General features: G+C 53.8%; 1 protein-coding gene across 6 annotated transcripts in view; it reads right to left on the bottom strand.

The window, feature by feature from the left end:
- MINK1 (misshapen like kinase 1) overlaps positions 1 to 20,821 on the bottom strand; it is a 51,978-nt gene extending 31,157 nt beyond the window's left edge. For 4 of the 6 annotated variants that reach the window (XM_041001609.1, XM_041001612.1, XM_041001613.1 and 1 more), the window contains exon 1: positions 20,525 to 20,821. In XM_041001609.1, the coding sequence (XP_040857543.1) occupies positions 20,525 to 20,581 (57 nt within the window). In that variant the 5' untranslated portion in view covers positions 20,582 to 20,821. The remainder of the gene's footprint in view (positions 1 to 20,524) is intronic. The other 2 variants (XM_041001608.1, XM_041001610.1) reach the window with 1 other exon arrangement.

Genomic DNA, 20,821 nt, shown 5'->3' with positions numbered 1-20,821 from the left:
GTTAGGACACCGGATAAGGCCCTTCCAGCCCGTATGCAACTGCCAGCCCTGCAGCTTCTGGCTTGCTGTTACTAGAGACCCTGGGAGGGAGCAGTGATGTTCACATCCTGGAGCTCCCGGCCCAGGCACGAGAGCTGAATTGTTTCCAGTTCAGCTCCGTCCGTGGCGGGCATCTGGGGAGAAAACCAGTGCGTAGGGATTCATCCTGTCACCTAAACAAAAAAATTTCCTTTTAATTTTTTAAAAAGGTGTTTATTTTTAATTTACTTGAAAAACCACACAGAGGAGGCGAGACGAGAATCTTCCATATGCTGGTTCAGTTCCCTACTGGTCCAAACATACAGAGCTGGGCCAGGTAGAAGTCAAGAGCCAGAACCGGATAGTAAGTGAAGCAACTGGGACTTGAACTAGTGTCCATAGGGGATGACGGCGTTGGGAGATTTTATCTGCTAAGCCACAGTGCCAGATCCAACTTAAAACAAACAAACAAAAAATCCAGACGGGGCCCGGCGCGGTGGCACAAGTGGTTAAAGGTCCTCGCCTTGCACGCCCGGGATCCCATATGGGCGCCGGTTCTAATCCCGGCGGCCCCGCTTCCCTTCCAGCTCCCTGCCTGTGGCCTGGGAAAGCAGTCGAGGACGGCCCGAAGCTTTGGGACCCTGCACCCGCGTGGGAGACCCGAAAGAGGTTCCTGGCTTTGGATCGGCATAGTATCGACCCGTTGCGCTCACTTGGGGAGTGAATCATCGGACAGAAGATCTTCCTCTCTGTCTCTCCTCTCTGTATATCTGCCTTTCCAATGAAAAAATAATAAAAATAAATCTTTAAAAAAAAAAAATCCAGACGATTCTAAGAAGCTGCTAGAATGGTAACAAGAACTAAAACCTTTAAAGCTCAGGAGAAGGAATGAAATCCTGTGAAAGAAACAGCCCAGAGGAGACAAGGCAAGAACTGGCCACGCCCAGCAAAGATGATGCCCTCACACTTGCCCCAGCAGGTCCTGCTGCCCAGCCAGGCTGTTCCCAGGGGAGATGCACAGAGCCAGGAGGTGGGACTGCGGGGGTGAGGTGGGGCACCCATGGGGTTGGTAAGGGCTTTCTCCTCTTACCAACCCCAAGGCCTGCATGGGACCACAGGGGCCCCTGTGACAGGGCAGCAGAATGGGAATTTGGGGTCTCCAGAGCAAACCAGCGAGAGTAGGCCTCCCAGGGCCACAAGCCAAGTAATTCCCCCTCTGCCAGGGCCTGTGGGGCCCACTTATCTGGTGCCGCTCAGAGGAGATGGGGCACTGGGCAGTGCCCAGAGGCCCTCCCTCCCATGCAGAGAAAACAATAGGCCTGTTTTCCTTAGTGCTTCCTGTAATCCAGAAGCCCACACAAAGAGGAAGAGGGGGGCAGCGGGTACAAAGGGACAGCTGGCAGAGGGCCCTGCAGCCTCCCAGCAGCCACCAGTTCCCACAAAGTCACTCCCCCCAACACCATCACAGGACACAAGAGTGACAGCCTTAAAGCCCACTACCCTCCAGCAGTTACCCAAGCTGGGACGACAGAGAGAAGAGCCAAGGGTTGCAGGGGACCCTGGAAGGGGGGACAGACCAGGCTCCCCAGGACCAACAGCGTCTGGAAGGAAGGGCGAATGCTCTGGGAGGCAGGGTAGAGTCTGACACCCTTCAGTTCCGAATCTGGGGCTAAAGGATGCATGCATGTGAGAAAAAACAAACACGGCGGTCTCAGAAAGTTCACAGAGCGGCCAGCATTGTGCTCAACAGTTAAGGTGCCATGTGGACGATCACTGCGTGCCGTGTAGGGGTGCCTGGATTCAAGTCCCGGCTCTGCTTCCTGTGCACCCTGGGAGGTGGCAAGTGAAGGCTCCAGTGGGTGGATTCTCCCCCATGGGGGATTCCAACTGAGTTCTGGAATTCTAGCTTCTGCCTGGCCCAGCCCTGGATATTAAGGACATTTTGGGAAGTGAACCAAATGGAAATCTCTCTTTGAAACAAACAAACAAAAAAAACTTGTAACTTCACAGAAAATGTGTATTACAAAGCAACTAGGCAGTGATGTCCAAACATCTGCAACAAAATAAGCTCTGAAGTCTTTTTCCCCCAAACTTTGTGAAGTGCACACACACAGAGGTGTGTCTGAAAGACAGTGAGTGACACGGAGGCAGGGGAATGGGTATGTGGGCCACAGGTGGGGCAGTGGCAGAAGTCCCCTGAAGTCCTCCTCCTCCTCCTCCTCCTCCTACTGGAGCAGATGGCGGACACAGCCCCTGCCCCTGGGGCTGGAAGGGGAGGTACAGAGCCTGCCGTGGGCAGCAGGTTGAGACCTAGGTGAGTCTCCAGTTTCCATCCCAGAGCCTGCCACGGGAAAGAGGTGCATGAAAAAGGATCAGAGTGAAAGCCAGCCCACAGCCAGGGCAGGAAGCCAACCATGTCTAGGGTGAGGAAGGCAGGAGATGCAGGAGCTGGGCGGGCCAGAGAGCACCTGCACCTGGAATCAGGAACTGAAAGGAAGAGAGCAGGCGGGTTCTTCCAGCTCCTGTGACTGCCCATCAAGTCAAGGAACCAAGTGCATTGCTTCACAAAGCCTGCGAGTCACTCCTTCTCCTACAACTGACCCTGTGCACACCCTGCCTCCCACACTGGTCATAAGGCCCAGCACTCTGGTCCCATCCACATTCTGAGGTTCCTGTCCCCTATGTGACAGCTGCTGGCTGTGCTCCAACAGGCTGAGAAGGCAATCCTGGTGGCTCTGGGAACGGCGGGGAGGGAGAGAAGCCACGGGGAGGAGGGGCAGTGGACGGCTCCCTCCTCCTGGATGTCTGTGCCAGGAGGATGTGTGAAATGCACACTCACACACACAGACTTGCAGGTACATGCAGTGGCAGAAGCAAGTTAAGACATGACACATGCACGGACACAAATGCCATTCTCATCAGGAACCAGTCAGAGCAGAACTGGTGGCTCTCCCCTCCACCTCCTCCCACAAACTGATTCTTAGCCCCCGGGTTCCTGGGTTGGGAGACTGAACCCGGGAGGTGGTAGCGGACACACGAGGCTGGGGTAGCAGGGCAGTGTAGACAACGGCAGGCGGTGCACGAGGACGGCGAGGAGACGGCACCAGATTTCAGGCAGCCTGGTGCTGGTTCTAAAATGGCCACAGGCGAGGCAAGGGACAGATGGTCTCTCAGTGATGCTGAGCTGGGGAAGTGAGGAAAGGGAAAAGGAAAAAATAAATACCATCACAGTCAGGAATGTAAAAATAAACGAAAAAACCTGAAAGATAAACAGCTTGCTTCTGAGGTTTTGCCAGCCTCTAGGACCTTCCAAGAGAAACAAGAAAGCCAAGGGCCTGGGCAGCCAACCCCTGGCCTGTTCCCCACCTCCCGCTGGAGGTCACGCAGTCATGGCCCTGTCCCAGCCTCGCAGGGTTAGAGGCAGTTGAGGTGGTGACTTGCTCTTACACCCCCAGCGTTCTTTCCCATGCTGTCACCTGAGGGAAGGAAGGCTCTGATGTGATGGCCTGTCCGAGTCTGACCTGTTGCCGTCCACAGTCAGCACAATCAAAGTCATGGCCTCGGAGCAGCTGCCGCTGGCTGACAACAGCCCAGCATATGACAAGCTACAAGGGGTTCCCACGCATCTCTTCCCGGTCACACCTCCCACCTGTAGGGCTGCAGGACAGGCACAGATGACAGCCCAAGGCTCTGACAAGATGATGAACCAGGCGGCTTGGTCTCCTGAGAGTGACCCCACATCACGGCCTCTAAAGCCATAAACATCCTTCCTCTGGTTGGATGTGCCCACCTTCCCACCCTGCCAGTGCCCGTGCTGGTATTGTTCGGTTTACAGCTGGTATGGGCACAAGGCAGACACTGGATTGCTCCCTATTTGCATGCCATCTCACCTCCCACCCCTGGGTCTCTATAGATGGCAGTCACTCTAGTTAACCATGTTGCCTCTGATCCACGCCTCCGGATCTCAACCTAGACGTGGCCACCTCCAGCAAGTAACCCCAACAGCGCTTGTTCTTCACTCACAGTACCCGTAGCATCCCTGTCACAGCATCAATTCAGCATTTGTGGCTGACCCTCTAACTGTCTGACTCCTTTCTTGGTGGCCCAGGCTACACTGGACACCTATCTGCTGAATCACTACAGAAAATAAAGTCGATGCTACACACTCCTCAGGCCTGCACGTGATGGTCTAACTCAGCCATGGGCAGTCTTTATCCTTCCCAAGCCGCCCTGGAACATCTGCTCACATGGGGCAGCTACACAACATCAGCCTTTCTGCCATGTGGAATCAGCCCCCCCAGTAATCAACATGCTTGTTAAATGGGTATTCCCAGAGCAGGGATTTTCTTAAAACACAGAGCCTTCAATACAGGCAAAAACCTAACAGCCACGCTGATAAAGGCCTGAGTACCCCAAGAGGCTCCAGGACAAGAAGAAGAGACAAAGGCTCTGCTGCCCAAGGCAGAGCAGGGCTCAGCGTCCTAGTGGGGAAGTGGGAGAAGCAGAGCAGTGTGCACAGGATGCTCGCAGGTCGGCGGGTCGCCCAGGGCAGGCCTCTAAGCTCCCCAAGAGGACGCCAGAGTGTGGTGAGATGAGCAGGTGTGGTCAGTGCTGTCCCATAACCACAGCAAGAGGGCCTGGGCCCTGGGTCTGAATCTTAGGGAATTCAGGCAAACCAATCTCTTAGCTTTTTATTTCCTTATCTATTCAGTCCCCTCTCAAAAGAACTTAAGCCTGGGTTAAGCCACTGCCCGCGCCACCAGCCTCTCATATGATTAGTTTGAATCCTGGTCACTCTGCTTCTAATCCAGCTCATGGTTAACATGCCTAGGAAGGCAGCAAAGGAGGACATAGTGCTCGTGCCCCCCCTGACATCCACACAGGGGACTCAGATGGACCCTGGCTTTGACCTGTCCATCACAGCCATCTGGGAAGTGAAGCAGCAACTGAAACATCTCTGTCTCTCTTTTTAACTTTACAAAAACAATAAATCTTCCCAACCCCCCCCCAAAAAAACCTTATGATGGTAAAAACATTCTGAAATATATAAAGTGATCCAAATTTACATAGTATCCTTATAACGAAGCAAGGACAAAGTGAGGCAAAGATGATTTCTAATACTATTGGGGTGTCCAGCTTTAGGGATAAGAGCTGTAGCTTAGGAGAAAAAAAAAGCAGCACTGGAGAACAGGCAGGTAAGATGGAAAAGAGGATAGGTGGCCTTGGATCAAGGAGGGGCAGGTCCTGGGACAAGATCCCAAGCAGGGCTGTGGAGGGCACAGCTGGAAGGCAGCAGGCGGGCGAGATGTCAGGCCCGCTCAGGCTGCCAGGGCACAGACTAACGGAGGAGGACGGCACCAGTAATCAGGGCGTGGATAATAGCAAGCTGCTTTCAACTGGTATTCAAGGGCAGCACAAACAAATCATTATGCCTCATTGCCAACCTCCTACCGGGGCAGTCAGGTGTCCACAGACCCCAGGAAAGAGCCAGGGAAGCTTTGCCACAGAGAAAACCTGCCCCCACGCCAACTCCTGACCCCAGGAGACCCATCGGAGGTGACGAGAGACCTGGGTAAGAATGCTAGCAGAGGGAGGGAGGGTGGAGGATGCTGAGCTGAGTCAATGGGCCGCAGAGCAGGCCCAGGCGGGCCCATGGGCAGGGTGTGTATGCGTGCGTGTGTGTGTGTGTGTGTGTGTTGGGGGAGGCAGTCTGAATCACAGACTCTGGCCAGGCCTACTCTTCACAAGGTGGAGATCAGATATTTTCGGGCTCCACTAAGGGCCAACCCAGAATAAATTACAACCAGAGGGACGTAGGTAAGATGAGAGGAGAAACTTCCTGGCCAGCAGGATGGAGCAAATAGGCTCACACAGTGTCTCAGTGGGCCTGCCTCTCTCTCATCAGAAACCCTCTCTGGGACCCGGCACAGTAGCCTAGTGGCTAGAGTTATGCCCTTGCACATGCCAGGATACCATATGAGTGCCAGTTCAACTCCCAAGGGCCCCACTTTCCAGCCAGCTCCCCATTTGTAGCCAGGGAAAGCAGTGGAGGACAGCCTAAGGTCTTGGGACCCTGCATCCACATGGGAGACCTGGAAGAGGCTCCTGGCTCTGGACTGGCTCAACTCGAGCAGTTGCAGCCACTTGGGGAGTGAACTAGCCGACAGAAGATCTTCCTCTGTCTCTCCTCTCTGTATATCTGACTTATCAATAAAAATACATAAATCTTTAAAAAATTAAAATAAAGAAACCTTCTCTGGCTCCCTTCCTGTGCTTCCAGGGCCCAGCCCCAAGAATCAGTTCATGCATTCATTCAACAAATGCTGAGTGCCTGCCACATACTGGGCACATTTCACACGAGCAACCAACAGGACAGTCACAGTCACTCCCTTCAGGCACATAGCAATCTTCTGGAGGCCATTACTGCGACCATCATCACACACAACAAACACGAGAGACTGAAGACAAAGCACAGGGAGACAGGGGAGAGCTCCTGTGGGGAAAGCGGACAGGTGATCTTCACACTTCACTTGGCCCAGAACACCCCACAAGAACACTCAAACCAAGAAGCTCAAACTCTCGGGTTCGCTTTGGGAACACCTGTAACACTGCCCAGGCCACTACACGTGAGCAAATCTGAAAAGCCACCAGGTGTCTGAGATAACACACAGAAAGGCAGTGTAGCTACAGGGCTGGAGTTGGGGCCTGCCCAGGCCCAACAATGGGTTGGACACAGAGCTGGTGGTGTATAAAGACTTCTATGGGACTGGCATGGTGACACAGTAGGCTCATGCTCCATCTGCAGCATCAGCATCCCATATGGATGCTGAGTCAAGTCCTGGCTGCCCCACTTCCCATCCAGCTCCCTGCTTCTGTCATGGGAAAGCACGAGAGGATGGCTCAAGTCCTGGGACCCCTGCACCCACATGGGGGACCTGGAAGAAGCACATGTTTAACAATGCAGAGAGCAACACTGGACTTCAGGGTATGAATGAAAGTTCCCTGGTCATCCAACCTGTCCAAGTGAACAAACCCCAAAGTGAACAAACCCCTCTGCCCCCACCGAGCCCAGGTGAGCTCTCCCTGCCACCCAGACAGGATCCTCATCCCTCATCAAGGAGCAAGTTGTTCCTGAACCAGCAGAGGTGATAGCATGGAAAGAAGGAAAGGAGGAGGTATCCCAAGAGACACAAATTGATGGCGGGGGAACAGTCAGCACACAATGAATGCAAATTATAGTAAAAACAGACCACAGAATAACCAGAGGTCCTGTTAAGAAAGGAGGACAGAGTCAGAGCTGCCAGGGCAGCCAGGGTTGCTGGACAAGAGGATCGAGCTCCAGGCCAGGCGGCAGGAGGAGCCCCAGGCCCTCCCTCCTTGTCCCAACCTGTGCCTTTCCATCAAGTTCTTTCCACATAGTCTGAGGGGTGTCTCCTCCTTCCCCAACCCACGCACCCATCACAGCATCCCGAGGGTTGGCGGGGTGGGGCGGCCCAGACTTGGCCCCTCTGTGTCCTTGGGGTGAGGCCAGAGCTCTCCAGCTGCCCGGGTGACTGCCGGGAATTCCTGACTCAGGAGGCAGGACAGGCGGGAGCTGCATGTTCAGATGGAAGATTTCAAACTTCCTCTTCCTTCCAGTGAGGCTGAGAGAGGGCTCTAGCCAGGGGGAACGAGGCTCACAGAATTCCAGGCCCACACCTGGGGCTCCGTGACTCACCACAGCCATTAAGAGAAATCAGTTGTGTGGGTGGTTTTCTCTTTCTTAAAACACGAAGTTGGGAGAGTTAACAGAACCCCCAGGGATGCTGAGAGACCTGGGTCAGCCACCTCCATCTAATGAGCATTTAGCGGGCTAAGTGCTCCCCACCATGTTTATTTAATCCTCTCACTATCCCTGTGAGCTGGGCTTTCTTGCTCTCATAAGGGATGAAAATAAGCACAGCGAAATTGATCACTGGCCAAAGACCACATGGAAGGCGGCAGAACCAAGTCTGCTGTGGGAATGGGGATGGAGAAGGCCCAACTTCGCAGGGTCCTGCCAGTCCTCAAAACTCCATCCAAAGTTCCCATCCTCCCAAGTCATCCTTGTATCTGGCCAGTCTCTCTCCTACCCCCACTCTGGGCAACATTTAGCAAATAATTTCTGCCACGCACACCTCCAAGGACCCTTCAGACCATTTTGGCTTTGTGTTCTTCAGGTGCCTGGGTCCCATGCTCACCCCAAAAATCTCTCTGTAGTGCACACGCTCACCCTGTCCCCTCCAACCTCATCTTGTTTCTCTCCATTCCTCCCTTCCCGGCTTATCCCACGCAGTCAGCACCTCATTTGCGCACCTTCCCTTCTGTAGGAACACTGCAAATCACACTTCTGATCTGTTCCTATGTTTAAATCACTTCCACACAGGAGGCACTCAAAGACTGGTAGGGGAGGAAAGGCACAGCAGGCCTATTCACCACCAGCTATGTTGGCATCCCATACAGGCGCCAGTTCAAATTCCAGCCACTCTGCTACCTGGTGCTACAGGTAGAGCCTATTATGTGTGGTACTGGCCCCTAGAACAGGAAAGCTCCTGGGTGTGCAGGGGCAACCTGGTTGACCCTTTGGGGGAGCACCTCGGAAGGCAGCACCTGAGTAAGTGCAGGTTTAGAATGCTACCCAGGGGATGCAAACCCCTGATGAATAGCCAGAGTACTGAATCCGTTCATTTTGTGGGTGAGAAAACCAAACCCCAGAGAGAAGCAAGTTGGAAACCCCATGCGTGTGCTCCAAGGCAGCCTCCCACACTCAACAGCCCCTGGAGTCTGCCAGCCTTTCGTTGTGGGCTCTCTAGACCCTACCTGAGGCCAGGGCAGGTGGCCTGAAAAGAAGCAGAGGCACTCTCAGTGAACCTGTGATGCTCACATGATCTAAAGTTCCACCCAGGACCCAGGGCAGAGCCAGGACTTGGGGCAGAGCCACCAGAGCAATTGCCCTGCAGGGTGGGAACAGATGTAGGTGCCAGCATCCTCCGAGGCTCAGCCTGAGAGATGCAAGGGTGATCTGCTGGGACAAGTTCTTACATCACTTTTTAACTTGATGAGTGATGCTGGTGACCACAGTGTCTAGGCAATGCACAGAACTAGGCTATAGGATAACACCCTAGAAAAGCTGGCAATGAGCATGCTTCACTCCTGTGGCACCAAGGGGTAGAGCGGGGATGAGGTGGTGTTTAACAACAGTTAGGATGCCTGTATCCTCCATCCAAAGAATGGGCTCTGGCCCCCTGATGGCAGCTTCCTGCTCGTGCAGGCCTGGGGAGACAATGGAGATGGCTCAAGTGGCCGGAATCTTACCATCTATGTGGAAGATGTAGATGGAGTTCCTGGCTCCCACCTTCACCAAGTGGAAGGTGCTCTCCATAAATATAGTAAAAAAAAAAAAAACCTCTGAGCACCATGGCTGGGTTGATCAGGTTCAGTCCTGGAGCAACAGCTGGCTCCAAGTCCCTCCCAGCTCCAGCTAAGGGGAAAGCAGGCTCTGGACCAAAGTGAGGGGACTTGTGGGGCCAAATGCGCCCCTGGAATGCAATATGTATATAAGCACAGAGTGCTCCTCCAGGCTGTGTGCAGAGGACAGAGGAGGGGCCCCCATCAGCCCTACAGCTTTCCCTCACTCCTCAGGATCCAGTGCTGGGCAGGCCATGCAGGCCACCTATGGGCACAGTCCCGAGCACACTCCAACACCACCTCCTCTTACCAGCAGGAACCCCCTGTAGACAGCATTTTGACCTCTAACATGGGTATCATAGGGCCGGCACTGTGACACAGCAGCTTACGCCTCTACTTACAGGGCCAGCATTCTACAGGAGCACAAGTTTGAGTCCCAGCCACTCCACTTCTGATCCAGTTCCTTGATAATGTTCTTGGGAAAGAAGTGGAAGATGCTCCAAGTACTAGGGCCCCTGCACCCACGTGGGAGACCTGGAAGAAACTTCTGGTTTTGGATGGGCTTGGTTCTGGCTGCTGTGACCATTTGGAGAGTGAACCAACTTGTGGAAGACTTGTCTCTCCCCCTCTCGTTAACTCTGCCTTTCAAATAAATAAATAAATCTTTTAAACAAAACAAAAAAGTCTCCTTCCTTGGGTCACAAGGACAGCTAGCTCTCTTGCCCTCCTCTCTTCCTTCCACTTGCCCATGACGGTCAATGAAAAAGCATAAAAGGTGCTAGTGGTCTGTCAAATTGACCATACGTGTTCTAAGAGATTCAACTCACTTCTGGGTCTGTTCATGGGTGTGGACCCCACAGAGGGATGCAGAGTCTGACCCAGCTCAAAATCCTGCAGGTCTTGAGGTCCCTTTTCACACAGCATCTACTCATCTAGCCATGAAAAAACGCGGTTGAACTCCAGCACCTGCATCCCCCACCTGACCTGCTTTCCAATTTCCTCCAGCAGCCACCCCTCAGAACCCAGGATGAGACCAAGAGAGAGGTCAGCAACCAAGTCAGACAGCAGGTATGGTTGGATGAAGGCAGAAGGGGTTGAGGGCGGCAGCTTCTCTCCCTGCTGCAGGATCCTGCGTGACCTCAAGCAGTCATTTCAACATTAAGTCCTTTCTGGAGAGAGGCATCTATTGCCTCATGCCAGGGCAGGAGGAAAGGGTGGGCTCAAGGCCGGCTGATGACACACAGTGCACCTCACCTGACTCAGCAAATACCAGCAGGGAATTAAGCCTTGGCTCCACTCTGTACATGCAAACAGGCATGAGTGGCAGAACGGTGGTTGCCAAGGGCTGGGGCGAAGGGAGTTAGCATGGCACAGGTGTGGACTTCCAAACAGAGAAGCCCAAGATATTTCTGGAGTTGTACGGGCTACCAGCTGCCCCACGACACAGAGATGCTTAACACCCCAGAAACATGCATTTAAAAACAATGAAAATGTTTAGTTGGACACTGTGGATATTCAATCAGAACAGGAATGTGAAAAAGCTAACGTGGCATGAAATGAGACGGTCTGCCTCTCCTCTGTCAGAAGCAGAGGCCTTCTTTGGAAGCGGCTCAACTCTTCCAGATGAAATCTTTGCAGTCTTCGTCCTTCCATTCCTGTCATTGGAGCATTCCGCCACCCATCTCACCCTGCCATAGCCCAACAGCCAGGAATCTCCATAGGTTCTGGGCCCATAGAGCTTTGCATAGCCAGCCCTGGCAACTCCACCAGCTGCTTCCAAAAACACAGTCTGAAGCCACTTACTCTCTCTTTCCCTGCAGGGGAATGTCCCAGGGACACAAACACCTTTTTCCCTATCTGTGCTGGGGGGGGGGGGGGGGGAGTGGTCCCCATCCCTTTCACAGGGCATCCCTTATCCAGGAAACAGGCCACATCCCCAAAGTCTCCACATCATCACTGAGCAACCTTACCGCTGGTGTCTGGGCTCTCAGCAAGCCCACCAAACCTGCCTACCACAGGTCATGGACAGATGGCAATTAGAGTGCACAGAAAACAGTACCAGCTACACACCGCTTAGCAGAGCAGCCACACACTGCCCTAGCGCCCTCCTTACACCCCGCCGGCCACTCTGGCAGCAAGGGGCCTCTGGAGCTCAGGTTACGGAATGAGTGACTTGACTGCATCTCAGCTCTGCCTCTTCCAGGTTGTCTGACCTCAGGCAAGTAATTTCACTTCCAAGCTAGCTTTCCTGGGCATCATTCCTTTATCTTGAAAAGGAAACCAGGATGGGTCTCCTCAAAGGGTGCCTGTGGGCGATCCAGAGATCACAGAAGACTTTACCACAAAGCCCAGTCTTTCCCCAGAGCCCCATTTGGAGATGAATCCACATTAAAATACAAATGACTTCTACAGGAGCGATCTTTGTTCTCAAGATAGAAAGAGGAGGGAGAGCGACAGGTCCCAGTCCCCTGCTCTGGCCTGCAGTAGTTCCCACGGTGAGGGGCAAAATTTAGTAAGAGGGATTTTCTCCAGCTTTTTCAAACCTGAGTTAATAGCTGGGGCCTGGCACCTGTCATGTTCTGCTCTCCTGAGATCCAGAAATAGCGACAGCAGCTCCCATTCCACACAAAGACATGGCCACAGCAGGGTGACTTCCAGCCCCTGGTCACTTCCCTGCAACAGGAGTGATGCCATTCCTGCTTCACCTCTGTCCTCCAAGGAACCAACGAAGACCCTAAGCCCCTCCCGCCCACACTACATGCCTGTGCCTCTCTCTGCCTCCTGCTTCCTAGATTTTGGGGCACCCTGGGCCCCTGTCCCCTAGACCCACTCAGCACGAAACACCAAGAACTGCCTGCTGCAGCTGCGTGCTCACAAATGTGCCTGGAAAGAGCAAGCAGGTGGGCGGTGATGAGAGAACAAGAGCATCCTCTTCTGGCAGCCTGGCGTGGGGCCCACCCCTTCTACCTGCAGAGGTGCACTGCTGACAAGGCAGACTCCCCTCTCACCCAGAAAGCAGCCAGCCAGGGACCTGGAAGCTGTTTCTTCCTACACAGAATAAACCGGTTCCGCCCTGTCCCTGCCCCCTTTTCTCGCCAATGCCTGTCTAGAGCCCAAGAGAAGCACCCATGACACCTTGGTAAGGAAAGCAATTCTTCAAGGTACCGTCCTAGACACAGCCTACAGAAACATGAGTGCCCCCAAGCCACGGGGACAGAGAACTTTTCCAACACTGTGGCTGCCCCTGGCTGAGACCTACCAAGTCGGGACCCATGCTGCTCTGTATCCCATGGGGGTCCAGCAGACACAAGCCCCTCTGTGGTTTCCAAACTCAGAAGGAGATATTGAATCACAGAGTACACACACAAATTCACATCCCTTACCCAGGGAGGGGTCATGGGACCCCCTCCTCCTTTAGTCAGTACAGGGAAGGAGCCACGGGAAACAGATACCAGTCCCTGTGGAAAAACTAAGACTGGAGAACATACTGAATGCAAAGCAATACCCAGTCCAACACTAGGAAAGCAAGTGGGCAGGGTCATCAGCTTCGGGCAGGCGTTGTGAGGGGGAAAAACACACAGATGTCTCAGTAGCTTCTGGAAGGAGATGGAATTTTCCTCACTCCACCCTACTAAGCTTCCACCTGCCCCACAAGAAAACTGCTGGACAGAGAGCAAGCCCAGGCCCTCCACAGTCTGCATCCTGAAATGGTTCCTGGGAGCCAAAGAAGGGAGAGACTTTCCATTCTGCCTTGGGACATCAGCTAGCACCCGGCCTGTGTTAAGGAGCCCAAGGTGAGGTGAGCACCTCCCCGCTTTGCCTGGCAAAGCCCTGGCCCTGAGAGGGACCTGATGAATCTGCGGCCCTAACGACCTCGCCCTTTTCACCTACCAGCACCATTTCTCTTAAGCAAATAGTTTCCTGTCCTCCATTCATGTCATTCTGTGCAGCAGGCTCCTCACACAGCCTGTGCCACCACATGCCTCTCCGGACCCCGACATTGTTCCTGGAGTTTGGCTCCTTCAGGAAGCCCAAGACCTGTGGTTTCCCAATCCAGCATCCTTGCACTCCCCTCTCATCATTCCTGACTCATACACAATGTCAAATACAGTTGCATCTGTTTATAGTTTCTACCAAGGCCCAAGGAAGGGCCTACCTGCCCTCACTTATGGGATACACACTCACCTGCCATGCCCTGGGCACCTCTCAGGCTGCCAACAGCTAACAGTACACCCTTCCCCTTACAGACCAGCCCTAGATGACAAGCACTCACCCATGTCCTGCCAAGCCACATGTGGGTCCACAGACTCAGAGCCACATGTGGGTCCAGGACTTAGAGACCCTCCACCCCATGGGGGAACAGAAGAGTGGGATTGGCCACCGAAGCATCAGTTCGTGTCCCGGATGTTCCGCCCCGATCCAGCTCCCTGCTAACAGACCTGGGAAGGCAATAGAGGATGGCCCATGTCCTCAGGCCCTTGATACCCACAGGAGGGACCAGGGTGGAACTTCTGGCATCAGCCTGACCCGGACCTGTTACAACCATTTGAGGAGTAAACCATGGATGGAAAATGGTGCTCTGTCACTTTGCCCTTCAAACAAATAAATCTCTTTTTTTTTTTTTTTAATAAAATTGAAGGCTAAAGGAGTCATATGAGCTTTGTCTCCCACAGGAATTTTCAGAAGAAACCTTTTAGAAGTTCAGCTTAGAGCTCCTGTGGTTGCTGATCCAATATTCCACCTTAAGATCCCATTCCAGGGTCTTCAGTTCTGGCCATCTCCCTGCTGGTTCACCTTTACCTATTTCTTCTGGCATGTGACGCATATCTCAACCAACCAACCAACCAGCCATTTTTGTTCTGTAAAAAATAAAACTGGGGGGTGGTGCTGTGATACAGTGGAGTGGGCCATCGCTGGAGCACCCACAACCCAAGATGAAGGGTTGGATCCTATCAAAGCAGCTCTGCTTTTCATCCAGCTTCCTGCTAATGCATCCTAGGAGGCAGCAGGTGACACCATGGGCTTGGACCCCGATTTTGGCCTGGTCCAGTACTGTGAACCAGTGATAGAAGAGCTTCCTGACTGTCATCCCTCCCTCTGAAATCTGCCTTTCAAAGAAAATTTAAAATAATCTTTAAAAAGGATTTATTTATATTTATTTGAAAGGCGGGCTTTTACAGATAGAGAAGAGAAAGTCCTCCATTCACTGGCCCACACCTCAAGTGGCAGCAAAGGCCAGAACTGAGCCAATAGGAAGCCAGGAGCCAGAAGCCTACCCCCAACTCCCCCGCTTTCTGATGTGGGTTCCAAGGCCCCAGGCCATCCTCTGCTGCCTTCCCAGGTCACAGAGAGCAGGATTAGAAGTGCAGTAGCTGGGACACAAACTGGCACCCAAACAGGATCCCCACGCTTACACGTTGAAAATTAGCCTGCAACTTTGCCACACTGGCCCCTCTCTTAAATTCTTATTATAGCTTGCAATTATAGGCATGATTATTTAAGGTCTCTCTCCACTATTCACCTGTACAAGAGCCATGTCTGGACCCAGCACCACGGCCTAGTGGTCAAAGTCCTCACCTTGAATGCACAGGGATCCCATATGGGCGCCAGTTCTAATCCCAGCAGCTCCACTTTCCATCCAGCTCCCTGCTTGTGACCTGGGAAAACAGTTGAGGACGGCCCAAAGCCTTGGGACCCTTCACCCATGTGGGAGACCTGGAGGAGTTCCTGGCTCCTGGCTTCGGATCAGCGCAGCACTGCCATTGCGGTCACTTGGGGAATGGATCATCGGACGGAAGATATTCCTCTCTGTATATCTGACTTTGTAATAAAAATAAATATTTTTTAAAAACTGTTTTGTTTATACTACATTCTCTGCCCAGTTCTAGATCTTGCCACAAACAGAACAGGAACTCTTCCCCACAGCGAGCAGGTCCATCCTCGTGCTGCCCAGTCACAGGACAAAATCCCCAGAAGCGGATATTGGGTTACTACAACTCCATCTCTCCTCTCTCCTTCTCCCAATAGTCTTCACCCTTACTGAAAACAGCCTGAAGTAGCTTCCCAATCACGCTCTAGAGCAGCTCTCTACAGAAGGAAGAACCCCAGGCTCAAGATAAGGACAGGCCGACTGGGAGGAGAACCAACACAAGCTGTGGCAAGTCTTACCCCAAAGAACAGTGCTGCATCTTCCTGTAAAGGGTAGGTTAAAAAAAAAGCACTGTCAGTGTCACCTTGCTCACCTGACTGCCAGGCTACTGGAGGGGCATAGGGCTGGGAACTGGGCACCCAAGTTCGACATGACTCTCCAAAGACAATTGCAACTTGCGGCAATCAGACCGAACAAAAACATCCCAACCTCAAGGATTCCAAGCTCTGAAGGAACACAGCAACCACTTATGAAAGGGATAGCCCCGTGCTTGCCAAAGCGTTTTTGTTTTGTTTTGTTTTGTTTTTTTCCCCTTGCATGGATGATCCCAGAGTTCTGGCGAACAGCTTGGTGTCCTACGGATCCCACTACTGCATCCTTCTCACGGTCCCTAGACCCAATTCCCACAACAGTGGCCTGAGTGCTTGGTGACAACACAGGAAAGGTTGTGATGGATAACTTCCTCTGACTCAACTTGTTTGGAGATGAAAGCATGTGCAGGCATACAGCAGCCCAGCTCCCAGGGGGTGCCTCAATGCCCAGGCCTGCTGGATGCGAAAACCATGCCCACCTCTGATGCGCAGACTGAGCAGAGAGAGTGCAACAGTGTCACGAGGAGTGGCACATTTCCCACCATCTTGTCCCCAAACAAATGAGGATGTTCTTCTACCTGTCCCGGCTCATGTGTCATCTATCTTACGTGCATAGTTCAAAGGTGAAAGAGTGAGCTTGGGTTTGAAATCAGGAATCTACACAGCACTGCGTTCTCTGGGGTCTGGGGGTAAGAGTGAAGGGTAGGCCAGTTGGCTTTCAAGATGACCCTCTTAATGTCTGTGATTTCAACTCTCAATACCTTGGTCTCCCAGAGTGCCTCCCCTCCACATCCCACCACAGGCTGCAGTTACCAGGCCTAAGTTATGGCACAAAGACTGGTGAAGCGGTCTCTCCCTTGTTTGCAGACCAGCTAGCCATATGGCATCAAGAAACTTCTCCAGATTCTTCCTTCCATCATTCTGCCAAGATGCCAAAGAAGCCAAATGCCTCACCCCCGACCTGCACGTTCTCCAGGGAAGAAAAGTCACCACGCAGGGCCCTCCCACCCCCGCTGCAGGCGGACAGTGGGAAGGCACCTGCTGGGGGCACCTGGATGGCAAGCACATCAGAACACAGCAGCAGCACCCACACCCACCCACCCACGTCGCTCAGCCGCCTCAAAATAACATGCCCAGAACTGCCAGCTTTCCAAGTGCTGCTGGCTCCACAGCCACGCCAAGAGAAAAGGAAGAGGAAGAGACGGCTCCAGGGAACAGACACAACAACATAAAACCAGTGGGAAAAGAACATCCCTGCCTGCAGCGCCCACCTAGCAACAAGTCCCCTTCAAATGAGCCCCTGCGAAGTCCCAGCCACACAGCCCCACACTCTCAGGGAACACCACATTCTGAAACGTCCAACCTGTGAGACACAAAGACAACCCGGCCAGTGGGTGAAAGGGATCGACCAGTAGGAGCCCAGCAAAAGACAGGAGGTCAGCCTGGGACCTGGCCCTTCCTTGCGGCCTCTTCTTCCACTCAGGCCCTGGGAGAATCCAAGAGCTCTGAATCAGATGATTCTTCTGGTATACAAGCAAGCTTGGAGACAGAGAGGGTTTCATAAAAGGAGCCCACTTTTCCATTGGATGTTCCTCTCTTGAGCAAGGGCACTGCTAGAACTCGGCTTACCACCAAACTAGGTGACTCCAAAGACATCTCCGAAATGGTGGATTTTTGTTTTGTTTTACTGTACCCAGAAGAGAGAAATGAGAGGAAGCCGAACAGCCTGGCGTTTACTGAACATGTTCTCTAAGTAAGCACTGTGCTAAGGTTTCTCACTGGTGTAACATATTCTCACTCAACAAACAATTGAGCCCCTATCTTATACAAAACTCTGTCCTCAGCCCTGGGCATACAGAAATGAACCATTTGGTCAAAATCCCAGGTTTTACTGCACTTAAATTTTAGTCTAGGTTGTCAGAAATAATTACATACATCTACAGGTGATGAAGATCACTTAAAATGATTATAAAATAGACAAAGGAAATGCTATATATAAGAGCAGTTCAAAAAGTTCATGAGAAATGGAATTTAGACTTTGTTTTGGTGCCAAAAAAAGGTTCAAATCCAAGCATATGAGGGATCCTCAAAAACTTCATAGAAAATAATTTAGCCTGGAAAAACAGTGCATGGATTTCAAAAGATTTGTGCCCACATAATTTACCCTTTGATTCCAATTTTGCATGAAAATTTTTAAGTACCTCATTAAAATTTTATAGAAAAAAGAAGCAGGGGAGCCCTTTTGGATACCGTTACACGGGAAGACTTCCCTGAATACCATTTGATAACAGTGACACACAGAGCAAAGCAGCAAGACTTCATGTACCTATCCACCCTACGGGCTCAGTACTATTGCCAGCCACACTACACACGTGAGAAAAGGGAGCTTGGAAGACCAGGGCCCTTTGTCAGGGTGAAGAGAAACCCAGGAAGTAAGGAGACCAGGACTTGGCCTCAATCTTGCAATTCCAAATCCCACACTTGTCCCTACCACCACAGGAGAACCTCCCAGGCGTCACAGGTGGCTATGGCTCCCTACGCAACTGCGCCCCCAACCCCGCACATGTGTGTGCACACACACACATACATAGCAAGCCAAGGGACAACCGCAATTCAGTCTTCCTTAATACCAGACCATGACTCTCACACCAGCTGAAAACCAAGCCCTCAAGGACAGAGGCAGGCCCCTGGGCTCCCGTAGCCAGCTTGTGCGTCCTATGCTCCGCTCCCACCCACCTCCCAACACTAGACTTGTGCTGCAGGGCCACACAGGCTGCTGTTCATTCTCCAGGTGGCCAGCCAGGCACCAAGGGGCTGACCAAGCTGGCTGCTCTGAGGGGAGAGGGAGGAAGGAGAGGCAGGGACCATAGCGGCCCTCTGGCAGAGGAGGGGACAGGTACTGACTGAGGGAATGTCACCAGAAAGGAGGACACAGGCGCTAGGCGCTGGCCAGCTCCATCCCTCAGAGAGCCCAGTCCTGGAGGACCGGGCTGGCTGAGTGGGAGCTGAAGGCAGGACAGTCAGAAGGACCAAAAACAAGAATGCTGGCTCTCTCTGGAGGGGTAGAGAGAACGGTGGGGGAGGAGGCTTCAAGTGGCCAAGTCCAGAAGGCACATCCAAGGTCAGAGAGAGAGAGATTCTACAGAACAGCTGAGGAGTCTGAGGGTAGCCCCAGCAGAGTCCCCCGTGATTCAAAACAAAGGTCAGGGTCTGGACCCACCCATTCTGTGTCGCATTTCCGGCACCACAGCCACTGGAACCTGTAGCTGGAGTTAATCAACAACCAAGGAGGGGACGCGCTGGTGGAGTGTACCCCAGAGGAAAGTGCAGCACGGGCCGTCAGGCACAGCCTGCATTTCCAGTTTGTATTCCACCCGGAGGCTAAGCCGCCCTTGGAAGTCTCCGTTCTAAGGCTGGACCCCTCAACACACACAAAGGCCACGCATCCCCAAAACCCCCCATCACTTTCTCTCCAGTAGCAACCCGGGTTTCCAGGCTCAACATGACACCAAACAAATTATGACCTGGATGGCAAAAAAAAAAAAAAAAACTGTGTCACCGCCTGAAACCCAATTAACAACATGACTCTGCTCTCTTCAATTCCCCTCTCCCCTCCCCTCCAGTCATATCCGGGGCACCTGTGTAGCTGACCGCCTTTCCCGCTCCTGGCCACGTTCCCTGGCTAATTCAAAAGCCAGAAAGGAAGCAGGTGGAGCAGGGGCCTCCCGAGAAGCTGCGAAGCCACACCTGGGAACTCCCTCCCCATCCCATCCCTTCGCGGCCTGTCAAGCCAGCTGGAAGGGCTCGGCGTTCAAGCCAACACCTGGGGGAAAATCTGGAATGTTCACCTTGAAATCCCTGAAATCGCCCTCAAGCCCAAACTCCGTGCTGAAAAACACAGCGGAGCGGCTGAGAGCCCGTGAAGTTCCCCACGTGGGACAACAAATGGAATTTTCAAGAATTCCGCTGCGCGGTCTTCTCGCCACGACCCACCCTTACCCCCGAGCCCTTTTCTAACTATGGAGCTCCCTCCCTAGAGAGCTCCACCAGGGCTTCCCCCCATCACCCCAGCTTTTCCAAGTCTCTCCACTGATGACACAGGCCGCGCACGCGTGTGTTTTGTGTGCATCCACACGGATAAACACCCTGAGCCCAGCCCGGTGCTGGAGTTTCTGAGAAGCCGCGGCCGGCCCCCCTCCTCCGCCCGGCCCCGTGCACTTGTCCATCCCGGGCTGCGGAGTTGGGAATGCAACACTCGGGGACCCTGAGACCGGAAATGCCTGGCTCCCGGCTGCTGTGCTAGAAACCCGAGAGCAGAGCCAGCCAGGGAGCACTGCACCGAGGCAGGAGCTGCAAGTGGGGAGAGCCGCGGCTCCGGGGAAAGGGGAGCGACCAGGAGAGACGGAGACGCTCGCAAAGTCAAAAATCCGAGTCAGAGTGCCGGGCAGGGGTCGCCACGCAGACCCTTGCAGGTGACAGCGGGGAGCGTTCAGCCCGAGTGACCCCTGCCCACCTCCCCGCTGCCAAAACACCTAGGAGAAAGGGGTTCTCGAGCGCCCGAGGAAAGGTGAGGGTGGCAGGGAAGTGTGGGGGCGGGGCACCCCAGGGTGGAGACCGAACTCGGCTCGCAGAATCTGCGGCGAACGGAGGGCGAAGGGGAGCAGGAGAGCGGCGCCAGGTGGCCCGGGAAAGAGGCCGGGGTCGCCCCGGCTTGGGACGGGGCCGGCGGAGGGGGTGCCCGGCGAGCACGTGAGGCGTGCGGCCGCCACGCTCCCTCCCCCTGCGGCGGCGAGGACGGGAAGCAGGGCGAGGCTGGGGGTGGGGAGGGACGGCGGCTCACCCGCAGGGCGGACAGGTCGATGTCGTCCAGGCTGCGGGCGGGGGCTGGGTCGCCCATGGCCTCCGCGGGGAACCGGGGCCCCGGGGCCGCTCACGCTCCGGCTCGGCTATTCCACTGCCGCCGCCGCCGCTTCTCCCCCATCGGGGGACCTCGGGGGCGGGCTCCACCGCGCCTCCCCCGGAGACCGGGGAAGGGGGAGGGCCGGCGGGAGGACCGACCCACCGACTGACAGGAGCTGGCGCCCCGGAGCCTGCAACCCGAGCCTGCCGACGCTGCTGCGCAGGCGCGGGGCGGCCG

This window comes from Ochotona curzoniae, unplaced genomic scaffold (genome assembly GCF_017591425.1).
Source record: "Ochotona curzoniae isolate NIBS_2020 unplaced genomic scaffold, NIBS_Ocur_1.0 scaffold_2453, whole genome shotgun sequence".
NCBI classification, from domain to species: Eukaryota; Metazoa; Chordata; class Mammalia; order Lagomorpha; family Ochotonidae; genus Ochotona; species Ochotona curzoniae.
Note: the sequence above shows the minus strand (reverse complement) of the source record. Positions and strands in the feature narration are given on the sequence as shown.